The sequence below is a fragment of the Cyanistes caeruleus genome, chromosome 21 (genome assembly GCF_971803275.1).
Source record: "Cyanistes caeruleus chromosome 21, bCyaCae1.hap1.1, whole genome shotgun sequence".
In the NCBI taxonomy this organism is placed as follows: Eukaryota; Metazoa; Chordata; class Aves; order Passeriformes; family Paridae; genus Cyanistes; species Cyanistes caeruleus.
The window spans coordinates 8461212-8474042 of record NC_141721.1 but is presented as its reverse complement, the minus strand read 5'-3'; the positions used below and the strand labels follow the sequence as shown (position 1 = coordinate 8474042).

At 51.1% G+C, this 12831-nt stretch overlaps 1 protein-coding gene across 1 annotated transcript in view; it reads left to right on the top strand.

The window, feature by feature from the left end:
- The window catches only part of ACACA (acetyl-CoA carboxylase alpha), a 97196-nt gene extending 86875 nt beyond the window's left edge, over positions 1-10321 (top strand). The window contains 5 exon segments of the mRNA XM_086859362.1: positions 105-217; positions 6394-6548; positions 6749-6919; positions 9683-9819; positions 9984-10321. Coding sequence (XP_086715488.1) covers positions 105-217; positions 6394-6548; positions 6749-6919; positions 9683-9819; positions 9984-10110 — 703 coding nt within the window. The 3' untranslated portion in view covers positions 10111-10321.
- The last annotated feature ends 2510 nt before the right edge of the window (positions 10322-12831 follow it).

Below are 12831 nucleotides of genomic sequence, written 5' to 3'. Positions count from 1 at the left end.
CATTCTCTGTTCTCACGCTCTCCAGCTAACCCTGAACCATTCAACTTTGTGTCTGATGCCCTGAAAGTCAGGTGCAAGAGGTGCCTCTCTGTTTCCTTTTCCAGAGGAGGCATCCTGGAGCCGGAGGGGACGGTGGAGATCCGGTTCCGCAGGAAGGACCTGGTGAAGACGATGCGCAGGGTGGACCCGGTGTACATCAGCCTGGCCGAGCGCCTCGGTACGTGGGGCCTGGGCCTCCCCTCCGAGGGGCACTGAGGTGTTTGCCCAGAGTCACTGTCATTTTTATTTACTGTTTTATATTTACTGTTGTCTGACTTGGCAGGAAAACCAGATGAGACCACTGCACGTGTGTACGTGTGAGATGATACTCGTGCGTGCTCAGCACACCCAGGGTGTGCAATATGGTGTTTTCTGAGCTGATTTCTCTTTTTTATTATATTTTATTGACTGGATCTCACAACAGACCCTCATTGCAGATGCCTGGCTCTAATTTCCAGCTCAGCAATTGCTCAGCTCACTAAAGGTTTGTGGGCCAAACCTTTAATGGGCATCATTTCACGTAACAAAGGGTTTGATCAAAGACATTTTGGGCTGCTGGACTGTCACTGAGTGTCTGAGGTAGTTTGCAGTAATGATATCCGTGTGCTCTTCAGTTTCAAGTGAATAAGGAATGTTGTCCATGTCTCTGTAAACAGGGGGGCTGTGCCAGGCTGGTGTTATTTCCACTCCGAGTGATCCCAGTGCCTGCTGTACACTCAACATCCCAAAATACAGAGTGTTCAGCAAAATGCACTTAATATCAGATATGTTCTTTCTCAGGGGAATAGGCTCTTTAAATAGTTCTTTACTGGCTCTTACTATAAGAGTATAATCTCACAGAGCCTCCTTTTACCTCCAAAATTGACTACATTTCAGTGGAGGGAGAAGCGTGCCATGTGGGTATGGCTTGAATTTATAAAGCCTTTTGGGATCCTTCAGGAGGAAAAATGTTCTGCAAATGACTGATAAATCCTGGCTATTGCTGCAGTTACATTTTAGTATTTGGTTTTTTTTTTTTTTTTAATTTATGGCAGGGCAACAATTTATATACAAAACAACCCTCCTGATAGGCCTTGGGAAGAGAATATTGTGGGGTGAAGGGTGAGGGGGTGCTCTGGGATAGTGGAAGGTGTCTCTGCCCATGGCAGGGAGTGGAATGAAATGATCTTTAAAGTCCTTTTCAACTCAAACCATTCTATTATTCTATGACTTAAATCCCAGTTTTAAAGTCTTATTTTCAGAAAACCTCACTTTTGGCCTCTGTCAGACTTGACAGTGTTCCTTTAGGAGCAAGGGGACAGTGACTACCCCAAGTCATGGGGTAAAAAAGCTCTCTAGAGGTGTTCAGTGGAGTTGCCCAGGCAGGCAGGACCCCCAGCTCCCCCTCCCAGGGGTGTCTGTGGGACAGGGAGAGCAGGAGTCTCCAGGGAAGGAGAAATCAGATGTGTGCTCAGGGCAGGGAATGTGCTGAGCACTCAGCTGGGCCCTGCAGATGGATGGCCCTGCAGGGTTCACCTTCACCCCCTCCCACCCCTGGCTGTGCCAGCAGCAAACCAAGCCCTGCTCCAGGCAGGGGGATGGATCCATCCCCAGGAGCAGAGCCACCGCCAGTGCTGCGGACAAAGGCTGGAGTGGGGAAATCCTGGCGGGAGGGCGAGCAGAGCATCACCTTCACTCACCTCTGTGGGGGCAGCACACCTGCAGGCCACCCTTGAATCCTGTGGGACACTGGAAAAAAAACCACAAGGGGAAAGATGGGATGGAGTTTCCTGGCCACATCCTCAAAAACCCAGCGCCGTGTGAGCAGGCAGGAGCCTGGCTGGGGCTTTTTCCCCCCTCTTCCTCTACAAGGTAATTACTCCCAGCAAACTCCATACACTTTAATTAAAATGACTGCAACACAAGAGCAAGTCACTTCCAACTGTACATAGGGAGAGCTCTAAAAGCTTCAGTCACTGATAAGCATCTCCCTGAGATGGATCGTAATTGCTCCCAGCATCAGCTGATCACTGCTGTTGTTGTGCCACTAATTCCATAGCAGAGCAGGAAAGCCACAATTGCAGGACACACTGAATTGCATAATTTTTTTTATTTTTATTTTTTTTCTCTTTTTTTTTTTTTTTTTTTTTTTTTTTGCTGGTTTTCTTTCTGGCCAATTTAAAATTTGTCAAAGTCGGTCTTCTTCTGGATCACTGCCCTTTGATATTTCGCGCACTCCATTTGCCACAAACAAGCCGCAGGGCCGCAGTTCATGCTGACTCCAGCAGAAGCAGAGAAAGCTCCATTTATCTTACACTGCCTGCTGAATTCTTACTCATTAGCTGGGGGTTCACTGCCTCTCTTTAACCCCTGAGTGGCTGTCATCCCTCCCCGGAGCTCCGAGAGCGGCGCGAGGGAGATGCTCTCCCACCAGCCCACGCCGGGCTGGGACTTGGCAGTTGGGGAGTGGGAGAGCAGGGGAGGCTGGCAGATATTGAATCATTTGACATAAATCTGTTCATTATCAATTCTCCAGCACGATTGCTGAAATGTTGATTAGCCCTGTGGTTTATTAAAGTGTCACTCAGAGTTGGGCTGTTCCAGCAAAGGGCAGGGGGAGAGAGGGTGGCCCTTATCCTGCCCCAGAGCAGGATTCCCACATTCCCACATGGAAAAGGTGTGCAGGGACAACAGGGAGCACCCAGAAATGTAGGAACGGTGCAGCCTGCAAGCCTTGTTTAAAATACAGAGATTGACTTTTATTTATTTATTACAATTAGATTAAAACATGTTGGAGTGGAGTGAAAATAAGCCTCATCATACAGATTCTGTGTCAGAGGTGCAGGGAAATGGGTGCAAAAATGAGGTGGAATGAGTGAAAGGAATGGCAGAATGGCTCCAGGTACAGCAAGACTGGCTATTGCATTTCCATGTTTCTTGTAGGAAAAAGGCAGCATCCAGTCATCACCTGATGCGTGTTGTGATAGTGGGAATGTCCTCCTTGCTGATCCTGTGTGCTGGAATTGCTTCTAATTTTATTTATTTCATTTATTTAATTTCCTGGAGCAGTCAGTCTGTGCTGCTGGGGCTTGGTTCACCCCTTACTTGGCTAAAGAGCATCCAAAATTGTCTTTAAATTCCAGATAACAAGTGAACGCTCAAGTATTCATTGCTCAGCTCCACCTCAGCACAGCAGTTCCTTCTGAAAATAAACTCTCTGGGGTGCAGGACTAAAACTGACCCCCACTCCAGTTTTTCAGGAAAATATGGGAGAAACACTGCTTTTTTGATTCCATCCCTCATGGGGTGTTGGATAAACACAGGCTGTAACTTTGTTTTGTGAGTGATGCTGGTTTCAGCAGCTGCTTCCAGGTGCTGCTGCATTTAAATTGGTGTTAATTCACAATCACAAGGCTTCAGGAGCAAGTCCTGCGTTCCCTCTGCTCCTCCATGCACTTGGCACCTGGGAAATCCTCCCAGGAGGACTGGGAGCAGGAATTTTTTGGAATTATGTCCCTGCCACACTTCACCTATTTGGAAATGAGACCTCAGGGGCAAAGAGTGGGAAGGGCCAGGGTGGGAATCACAGGGATTCTGTACAAGGATATTTGCAGCCTGTGCCACGAGCATGTGTGACCTTCACTGGCTGTTCATGCTGCACCTTTCTGACATAAATCCTGCTGAATATTTAGTGAAGCAATTACAGCCCATCTCATTTAAAGAAACAAGAGACAATCCAAAAATGCCTGGCTCTCCAGGGACGTGAGTGGCTCCCTGTGACCTTCCCTCTCCCCTCTGGAGCAGCTCCCTCCCTGGGGGAGGCCTGGGCAGCCTGGACACCTTTGGCATTTTTGCTGCCTTTGCTGGATTTCATGGAATGCCAGGATGGTTGGGATTAAAACTCCACCAGGGTTCCAGGCTGCTCCAAGCCCCATCCAGCCTGGCCTTGGGCACTTCCAGGGATCCAGGGGCAGCCACAGCTGCTCTGGGTACCCTGTGCCAGGGCCTGCCCACCCTCACAGGAGAGAATAAAATATGTCTGGCAAGTGTCTTGCTCAAGGCAGAAGAGGAGGAGTTGAGATTCAGGTGGGAGCTGTTGTTGCAGGTGTGGAAATGAGGTGGGACCCCAAAGCTGCTGATTCCCAGAGCATCATTTCCACTTGGCTAGGGCAGTTTTGCTCTCTAAAACAAGAGAAAAGGATGTAGAACCAGGAGGTGTTGGGGTGTTCCCTGCCAAGGGTGGCTCTGGAGGTGTTGGGAACAGAACTGAGATGTTTCCCAGCCCCTTCCCACCCTGGCAGGATCTCTCTGGAGCCACAGAGACGTGGAGGCTGTGGAGGAAGCTGCCATCCAAGAGAGAGGGGACATTTTATGGCACTTCAGGAGCCTGTCCCATGCTCCCTGCCGGGGTGGGAAGGTCTCACACGCTCCTGGTGCTGCCCCACCTGCGTGCCAGGCGCTCTCCTCATGCACTGGGGCTGTCTCGGAGCGCTGCTCCTTTTGTTTCCCTATTGATTAGCAGCCAATCCATACCTAGAGGTCTATAATGTTCCTATGATTTAAACTTTAACAGTTTCATTAACTGTCAAGTACCTCTAGAGCAAAGGAATCCCATATTTTAACTCCCTTCTCCTTGCCAGGATAAGATTTGTGGAAGGAGACTTCTTTTCTTCTGTGGGTTTTTTTTTATTTTTTATTTTTTATTTTTTTCCATAATAAATAAATAAATAAAGCCCAGGCTTTCTGAAAAACCCTGAGGCCTCAAGATCTGACTAGGAAAGAAAGAAAACCATTCCAAGATATTTAATTGTACAGGGGGCTTACGGGATTGATCGAGAGCTTAGCTTTTTACAATAGTCCAGTGAATAAGAAATGCTCCTGACAAACGATCGATGATGGGATAATCACTCTTTATCCCCCCTCCTCATTGTTACCTTCTTTCTTCCAGGAGAACAGGGTTCAGAAGTCAAAAATCTTTATAGACGCTGCTTTTAAATTAAGCAGAAAATAGACATTGACATATTTGTTAATCTCACCTAAATCATTACTGGGCCTGGCTGGGTGGACTCGGTGGCAGGGGCCGGAATTCACCAGCGGGGCTGCCTTAAGTGCTTGTGTTGCCATTAAAACCAGGGAGCCTGGGAGTTCAACATGGATAAATATAGATAATTTTTTATTCTGAAGGTTATAAGGGGAGCTTCTCTTAATTAAAACCTTCTTACTCGCATCTGAAGGGTTAGGTAACATTTATATTGGTAGGCACAGAAAAAAATATTCCTTCCCTGGGAAGGATCTTTGTGTGGAGAGCCTGTGCCTTGGAAAAATACAAAAATGGGGTGTGTGAGCAGGCACTGGAGTGCTCAGGCCACCGGGGAGCTCTTCCCTTTGGAGCAGCAGCCTTGGATTATCGTGTCTGTGGGAATGAGCCATGGAAAGAGCTGCAGGTGCAGCAGATACTGCCCCCAGGATGCTGTCTCAGCTTCCAGCTCTGGTTTCCAGGCTTCCCAAGAACAGATTAAGGTCTGATCTTCATGCTCAGGAGCCTGTGGTGGAATTTCCTTACATGAATTTGTCTGACCACCCTCTGTGAGCCCGTTTGGGCCCAGTGACAGAGAATTTGGATATACTTGGATTCTGCACGGGGTGGAATTGCTCCCTCTTGGGGTTTCTGTGAAGTTTCTGCCCAGTGGTTTAAGCTGGGGTTCCTGTTGTGGCTTGGGGTTCCTGCTGTGATTGCAGAGCCCCTGAGCAGGCAGCAGCCCAGAGGAGAACCTGCAGTGGTGAAGGTGCTGTGCCCTGCTCTGTGTTTCAGCGTGCTGGGACATTATTCTCTTTTAGGAGTGAGTCCCGTAAATGTCACTTAATTGATGGCTTAGATCGTTGGCATTTAAATGGAACAGAGTTTCCATGGTGAAAACACCCTCAGAGCTCCTGCCTGAGTCTCTGTGGCACAAAATCCAGGCTGGAACACGGAGATTCGCTGGGCACTGCTGGGATCTGATGCTCTGGGGTTTGTCCTTTGGCTTTTCCAAGGCCTGGAGCTGCAGCCAGAGCTGAGCCTGGCTCTGAGCTGTTTGTGGTTTCAGGCACTGTGAGGATCCCCAGCTCTGAGCTGTGTGTGGTTTCAGGCACTGTGAGGATCCCCAGCTCTGAGCTGTGTGTGGTTTCAGGCACTGTGAGGATCCCCAGCTCTGAGCTGTGTGTGGTTTCAGGCACTGTGAGCTGTTTGTGGTTTCAGGCACTCTGAGGTTCCCCAGCTCTGAGCTGTGTGTGGTTTCAGGTACCCCTGAGCTGTGTGTGGTTTCAGGCACTGTGAGGATCCCCAGCTCTGAGCTGTGTGTGGTTTCAGGCACTGTGAGCTGTTTGTGGTTTCAGGCACCCCTGAGCTGAGCCCAGCAGACAGGAAGGAGCTGGAGACGAAGCTGAAGGAGCGGGAGGAGTTCCTGGCCCCCATGTACCAGCAGGTGGCCATGCAGTTCGCTGACCTGCACGACACCCCCGGCAGGATGCAGGAGAAGGGGGCCATAACCGTGAGTGTCCCGGGGTGGCCTCGGGGCCAGACCCTTCCCAGTCCTGCAGAGCTCCTGGAGAGCCGGTGCTGTGCCAGGGTGGGAATCCCTCGTGGGGTCTTTCCTTTGCCAGGGGACAGAAGGGTTGGGTTTCCCTTTGGGAAGGAGGCGTCTGTTTCTCCGGGTTTCCCTCACTCCTTTCCCCCTCTCGGCTCGGGCAGGACGTCCTGGACTGGAAAACCTCCCGGACCTTCTTCTACTGGCGGCTGCGGCGGCTGCTGCTGGAGGAGGTGGTGAAGAGGAAGATCCACGAGGCCAACCCCGAGCTGACGGACGGGCAGATCCAGGCCATGCTGCGCCGCTGGTTCGTGGAGGTGGAGGGCACGGTGAAGGTGAGTGCAGAGCCCCCAGCCCGGCTTTGTCCCCCCAGGCCCTGGGGCAGCCCTGTCCTGCTGTCCCCGGAGCCACCAGGGCCACCCTGAGCCCCTCCCAGGGCTGCCAGCCCTTCCTTCCCTCGGGAACGGGGACATGGGGATGGACAGCACAGACCCTGGGCGTTCCTGCTACAGCTGTGCTCAGCCTGCAGGCTCTGAAGGAAGGGCAAGCTCTGGAGCTGCTCTTGGGTTGGTTTTGTCACAAGCCTCCAATCTCAGCATTTTATTTTATATTTATTTTATATTTATTTTATATTTATTTTATATTTATTTTATATTTATTTTATATTTATTTTATATTTATTTTATATTTATTTTATATTTATTTTATTTTTAATTTTAATTTTATTTTAATTTTATTTTATTTTTTAAATTTTTTAAATTTTATATTTTAAAATTTATTTTAAAAATTTTTTTATTCTATTTTTTATTTTTTTCATTTTTCAATTTAATTTTTTGTTTTATTATTTTATTTTATTCTGTTTTAATTTTATTCTATTCTATTTTAATTTTATTCTATTTTATTCTATTCTATTTTATTCTATTTTTATTGCATCTAATTTTATTTACTTTACCTTATTTATTTCATTGTACTTTGTCACTGTGCTACTTTATTTAATTTTATTTTATTGATTTTATTTTACTTTATGCTACTTTATTTTAATTTATTTTATTTTACTTAACTTTATTTTATTTATTTTACTTTCTTTTTTAAAAAATTCTATTTTATTTCATTGTTTTATTTTTTATTTCTATTTTTTTTTCATTCTGTTTTTAAAGTCCCCAACACCCAGGGGTTCCAGGGAAGGGGGGGATGTTCTCTGGAGGGCAGCAGCCTTTCCAAGGTAGAGCCTGAGCTCTCCAAAAGCAGGCAGCTCGTTAGCTAATACATTACACCAATCAAGGAGAGTTATCTTAAGCCACAATTAATCTGCTCCCTGGCATATGTTGATAGGGAAGCATCATGCTGTTTCTTAATTAAAAGCAAACGGATTAAAAATGATTAATAAGAGTATTAAATATTCTCCTAAACTAAAAGCTTTGGGATTCTTGGGTAAATGGAGCTTTACACAGGTCTGGGGCTGCATCGCAGCTTCCTGGGCTGGCTTTTCCCCCCTTCCCTGGAACCTTCCTTTGTATGCAGGGAGCGTTGGGGCACGGGCAGGGAGCGGAACCCGGAGAGTTTCAAATCAGAAAAAGGAGAAAAACAATGAAATAAGCAAAATCTTGAAGTGACATCACCGGGCTGAGACAATCAGAGACGTCGTGTGGAAGGAAATAAAATAATCCTGGGCTTTCTGAAACGTGTCAGGGGCTGGGATGGGCTCTGAAACAAAAATTCCTCCCTGGGAGGGTGGGGAGGCCCTGGCAGAGGCTCCCAGAGGAGCTGTAGCTGCCCCAGATCCTGGGAGGCTCCAAGGCCAGGCTGGAATGGACTTGGGGCAGCCTGGGATAGGGGAAGGTGTCCCCTCTGCACTCCCTGACAGCAGGGGAGAGCCAGGGGACAGCAGGGGACAGCTAGGGGAGAGCAGGGGACAGCCAGGGGAGAGCCAGGGGACAGCCAGGGGACAGCCAGGGGAGAGCAGGGGAGAGCCAGGGGAGAGCAGGGGACAGCCAGGGGTGTGGGGCTCTGCTCCCAGGGACAGCAGGAGAGGGAGCGGCCTCAGAGCCAGGCAAGGCTCAGGCTGGATATTGGGAAAATTCCCCCATGGAAACTCCTCCATGGAAAGGAAATTTCTCCATGGAAAGAAAGGGCTGCCCAGCCCTGGCACAGCTGCCCAGGGCAGTGCTGTGTCCCCATCCCTGGCAGGATTTAAAAGCTGTGTGGATGTGGCACTTGGGGACATGGTCAGTGCTGGCCCTGGCAGTGCTGGGGGAACGTTTGGACTCGCTGATCCCAGAGGTTTTTCCAGCGGCTCCCTGGCTCTGTGTCCCGGGGCTGGGGCAGGGGCTGGCTGCAGCAGGGGGTGCCAGGGAGGTGCCACCGCAGAGTCACCGCCCCCAGCTCATTGTCATTCTGCCTTTGACTTGGTTAGTGATAACAGAGAAGGATAGTGCACCTTTAAATGAGGAGCTTTGTGTTTAATTACCCAAATAAAATGACATAAATATGAATGAGTGCTAATGGCAGTACTTGCTTTTCCGGAAACCATTAACAAAACGATTCTTAAATGATTTGTAAAGAAAATGAGAGGAGAGGAGAGAAGGCTGTTAGGGGCTCACCCACTCCTGAGTTATTACACAGCCAACTATCTAGCAAATATCAGGTGAAATGATCTTGTGAAAGGCAAAAAGGGGGTTGTGGCTCAGGGTTCCAGGAGCTGCCTGAGGAGCTGCTTGGGTCAGGGGTCCCAGGGTTGCTGGGGACACCAGCACAGGGACAGGCTGCAGGAGATGGGCACGCATGGGTGATGTAGCCCTGGGAGAATCCCTGGAGCAGCACGGTTCAGGTCAGCCGTGTTCCACCAGAATTTGGGGAGCTGATAACCAGGGAAACTGGGATTTATCTGGGACAGCTCCTGGGATTGCTGCAGCTTGTTCTCTGCTACGCTGACCAAGCACCTCCTTGGTCCCCTTCCATGGCATTTATGGCAGGATGCAAAAGAAAGAAATAATCTTTGAACTTGTGCTGCCTGTTAGGTGTGTTTGTGGGGATCCCCAGATGTGTCACCCCAGCTGCCAGTCCAGGAGCTGTGGGGTGAGTGTGGGAATTTTTGGCAGGCCTACCTGTGGGACAGCAACAAGGACCTGGTGGAGTGGCTGGAGAAGCAGCTGACGGAGGAGGAGGGCGTTCGCTCGGTGGTGGAGGAGAACATCAAATACATCTCCAGGGATTACGTGCTCAAGCAGATCCGGAGGTGGGTGCAGGGAGGGGCCGTGGGTGGGAGCAGGGACGGCTCCAGGGCTCCTGCCCCTTGCTGGCCACCCGGGGCCGTGTCCCCTCCCAGCCCCACATTCCAGCCCCCTGGAATTCCTGCTGGCAGCTCTGGAGCTGCCTCACTCCGCTGTGTCCTCTTTGCAGCCTGGTCCAGGCCAATCCCGAGGTTGCCATGGATTCCATCGTGCACATGACCCAGCACATCTCCCCCACCCAGCGAGCCGAGGTGGTGCGGATCCTCTCCACAATGGACTCGCCTTCCTCCACGTAAGAGCCTCCAGCCCAGGCTGCCCCTGCCCGGCGCCGCCAGGAGGGACCCGGAGCTGGGAACTGCCCTTTGTCTGCTCGGCGCCACGGGGAGCCTCAGGGAACGCTGCTGCAGTGACAGTTTTATTTTTTCAGATCAGGCTGACCAGAGGAAGCGTGTCCTTTGGCCAGGGACACGAGGCAAATGTATAAACACAAGCGCCTGCGGAACTGAATCCCCGCTGTCCTCCTGTACCTTATTTATTGACCAGAGCGGGGCTGGGTGCTCCGGTACCGCGAGGCCTTGGCGTGGCAGGGCCCTGCAGGGACATCCCTGACCTTCCAGGGACACCCCTGGCCCTGCAGGGACACCCTGCCCTCCTCTCCTCCCCGTGCCCGGCAGCAGCAGCAGCTCTGTGCTGACAAGTGCCAATGTCTCCCTGTCCCCCCTCCGGGGACCCCCACAGCCCCTGGCTCTGTCAGTGGTGATTTGTGTGTCACCCTCTGTCAGTGGTGATTTGATTTGTGTGTCCCACGTCTGTCTTGTCTCGTAGGTGGAGTAAAACCAGCCTTTGGCTGCTGTGGCCAGGGCTGGCCCCGTGCCCCCAGGAGGCTCCCAGGCTCCCCCAGGCTGTGAAGGCTTTTGGGGGGCAGGATTTTGGGGGCTGAACCCCCCTGGCCTTGCCTTTGTGCCCAATTCCTTTAGAACAGGCTGTGAATTGTGTGAAAGGCCCTTCTGGGAGGAGGTACAAGAGACCAAAGTGCAGCTGCTCAGTGTTTCTGCTCTCCCTTCCCGATGTTTTCAGGGAGAGCGGATGGGGCAGCCCCGCTGTGTATCCCTGCTCTAAGTGCTCATCCCCTTCCTGCAGGCAGCAGGAGCCAGATCCTGGCAGCTGAGGTGAGGGGGGAGAAAGGACAGAGCCAAATCCCCCAGTGGGCTTGGAACTGCAGAAGGAAATCTCTGAGGACCTGAGGAGAGCTTTTCTCCAGCATCCTGCCCTGCCCCAGAGCTGCCTGTGCTTGGCTGGGGAGGGGCCACTCTTACCTGGGAATGGGAAAAAATGTTGGGTTTGGTATCTCATTCCAATGGTCAGGATTAATTGGGTGTCAGGCAAGTGCAGGAAGGGTTGACAGCTGCCCAGATCCACAACTTCTTTGTACAGGTTTTTTATGTAACAAAAGCTCAGAGAAGCTGCAGTGCTGGAGGGAAGCACAGCCCCACCCCTCACACACAGCTCCTGCTACGGAGCTGGGTCTGGCCAGTCCCGGGCTCACCAATGATGGTCCTGGAAGAATTTCAGATTTTACAGCCCCTCCTTTGGTACAGCAGGAAGGGCTGGATGTCAGAAGTGTGGTACATCCGAAGGGCTGTTTTTATCAGAGAATGAATCAATGATGCTGCCAGTGCCTCTCACCTCTCCTTGTTTCCTCCCGAAGTGCAATGCAGCCCTTCTGCCTGTGGTGCCAGTGACTGGAGGTGCCAGCCCGGGGTCGCTGCCCCCCTGCCCGTGGCCAGCAGAGCTCGGCCACCTGCAGGACTTGCTTTTTCTTACTAGTTAAGAACCCTAATTTGATTGAAGATATTTTTTTTTCCCACTAGAGCCCCCTGAACAAGCCCCAAAGATGCTTTTGCTTACGCCAGGGTGGGCTGCAGCAGGACACACAGACAGAGAATGTGTCAGCCAGGCAGGACCGGGACCTGTGGGCTCCCCCCCTGCCCCCAGGGCTCCCCCATGGTGTCACCAGAGTCCCTTTGCAGGACATGTGCAGGTGCAGTGGGCGGTGTCCCTGTGCCCACAGCCCTGTGCAGAGCAGCTCCCCCATTGCAGTGCTCCAGCACCGCCCCAGGCCCTGCTCACATGGGGCTAAAACAGCTCCAGAAAAACCTGTGGGGTGACATCGGGGTCTGGCCCTGGCCTGGGGGGTCTGGCCCTGCTGGGGCCCTGTGGCAGCAGCGCCTGTGATGGCCCCAGGTGTGTGGGGGGGTCACCAGGTGGGGGAAGCCCCCTGGGTACGAACGGTTCTCGCTGGTGCTGAAGTATTTCACTTACCTCAATTTCTTTTAATAAAAAGAATGAATTACAGCTCTGTTGCTGCGAGTGGAATCTGTCACCCCTGTGCTGGGGGAGCTGAGCTCTCCTTGAGGCCAGGACAGGGAGGGTTCTGTGGAACCCCTCCAGGCCAGCTCTGCCCCATCCCAGGTCCCCATTCCCCCAGGGGTCTCCTGATGGTGGCCACTCCCCAGCCCCATTCTCCATGATGTATTTTGTCATCTTTAACATCACAGTGAGTGGGACAAACAGGAAAAACCCCCAGACCTCAGTGACTGCTGCTGAGGTGGGAGACCTGTGGGACCCTCTTCCCAGGGCAGTGTATGGGCAGGGATGGTTGGACTGGATGATCTTGGAGACCCTTTCCAGCCTCACGTTGTGCCCTGGTCAGTGGAGCCTGCAGGGAAGGGACTTTGGCTAAAGGATATCCCTGGGAGCAGATCCACAACCACCCTTTGGAGGTCTCCACGTGAAAGGTGAGATTTAAATTTACCCACATGAGCCACCACAGCTCCTGCACTTGATTCTTCATGTTTCTCAAACCAGAATCCTGAGAGTTAAAATTTGGGGGGTGGTGAGGGGGCAGACCCTACTGAACTCCAGCATCACGTTTAAAACTCTTTAGCCTAAAATATCTCCATATTAAAATGCCAAGAAAAGACGTACCAAAGCTGTAAGCTCTCCAAAGCCCAAGA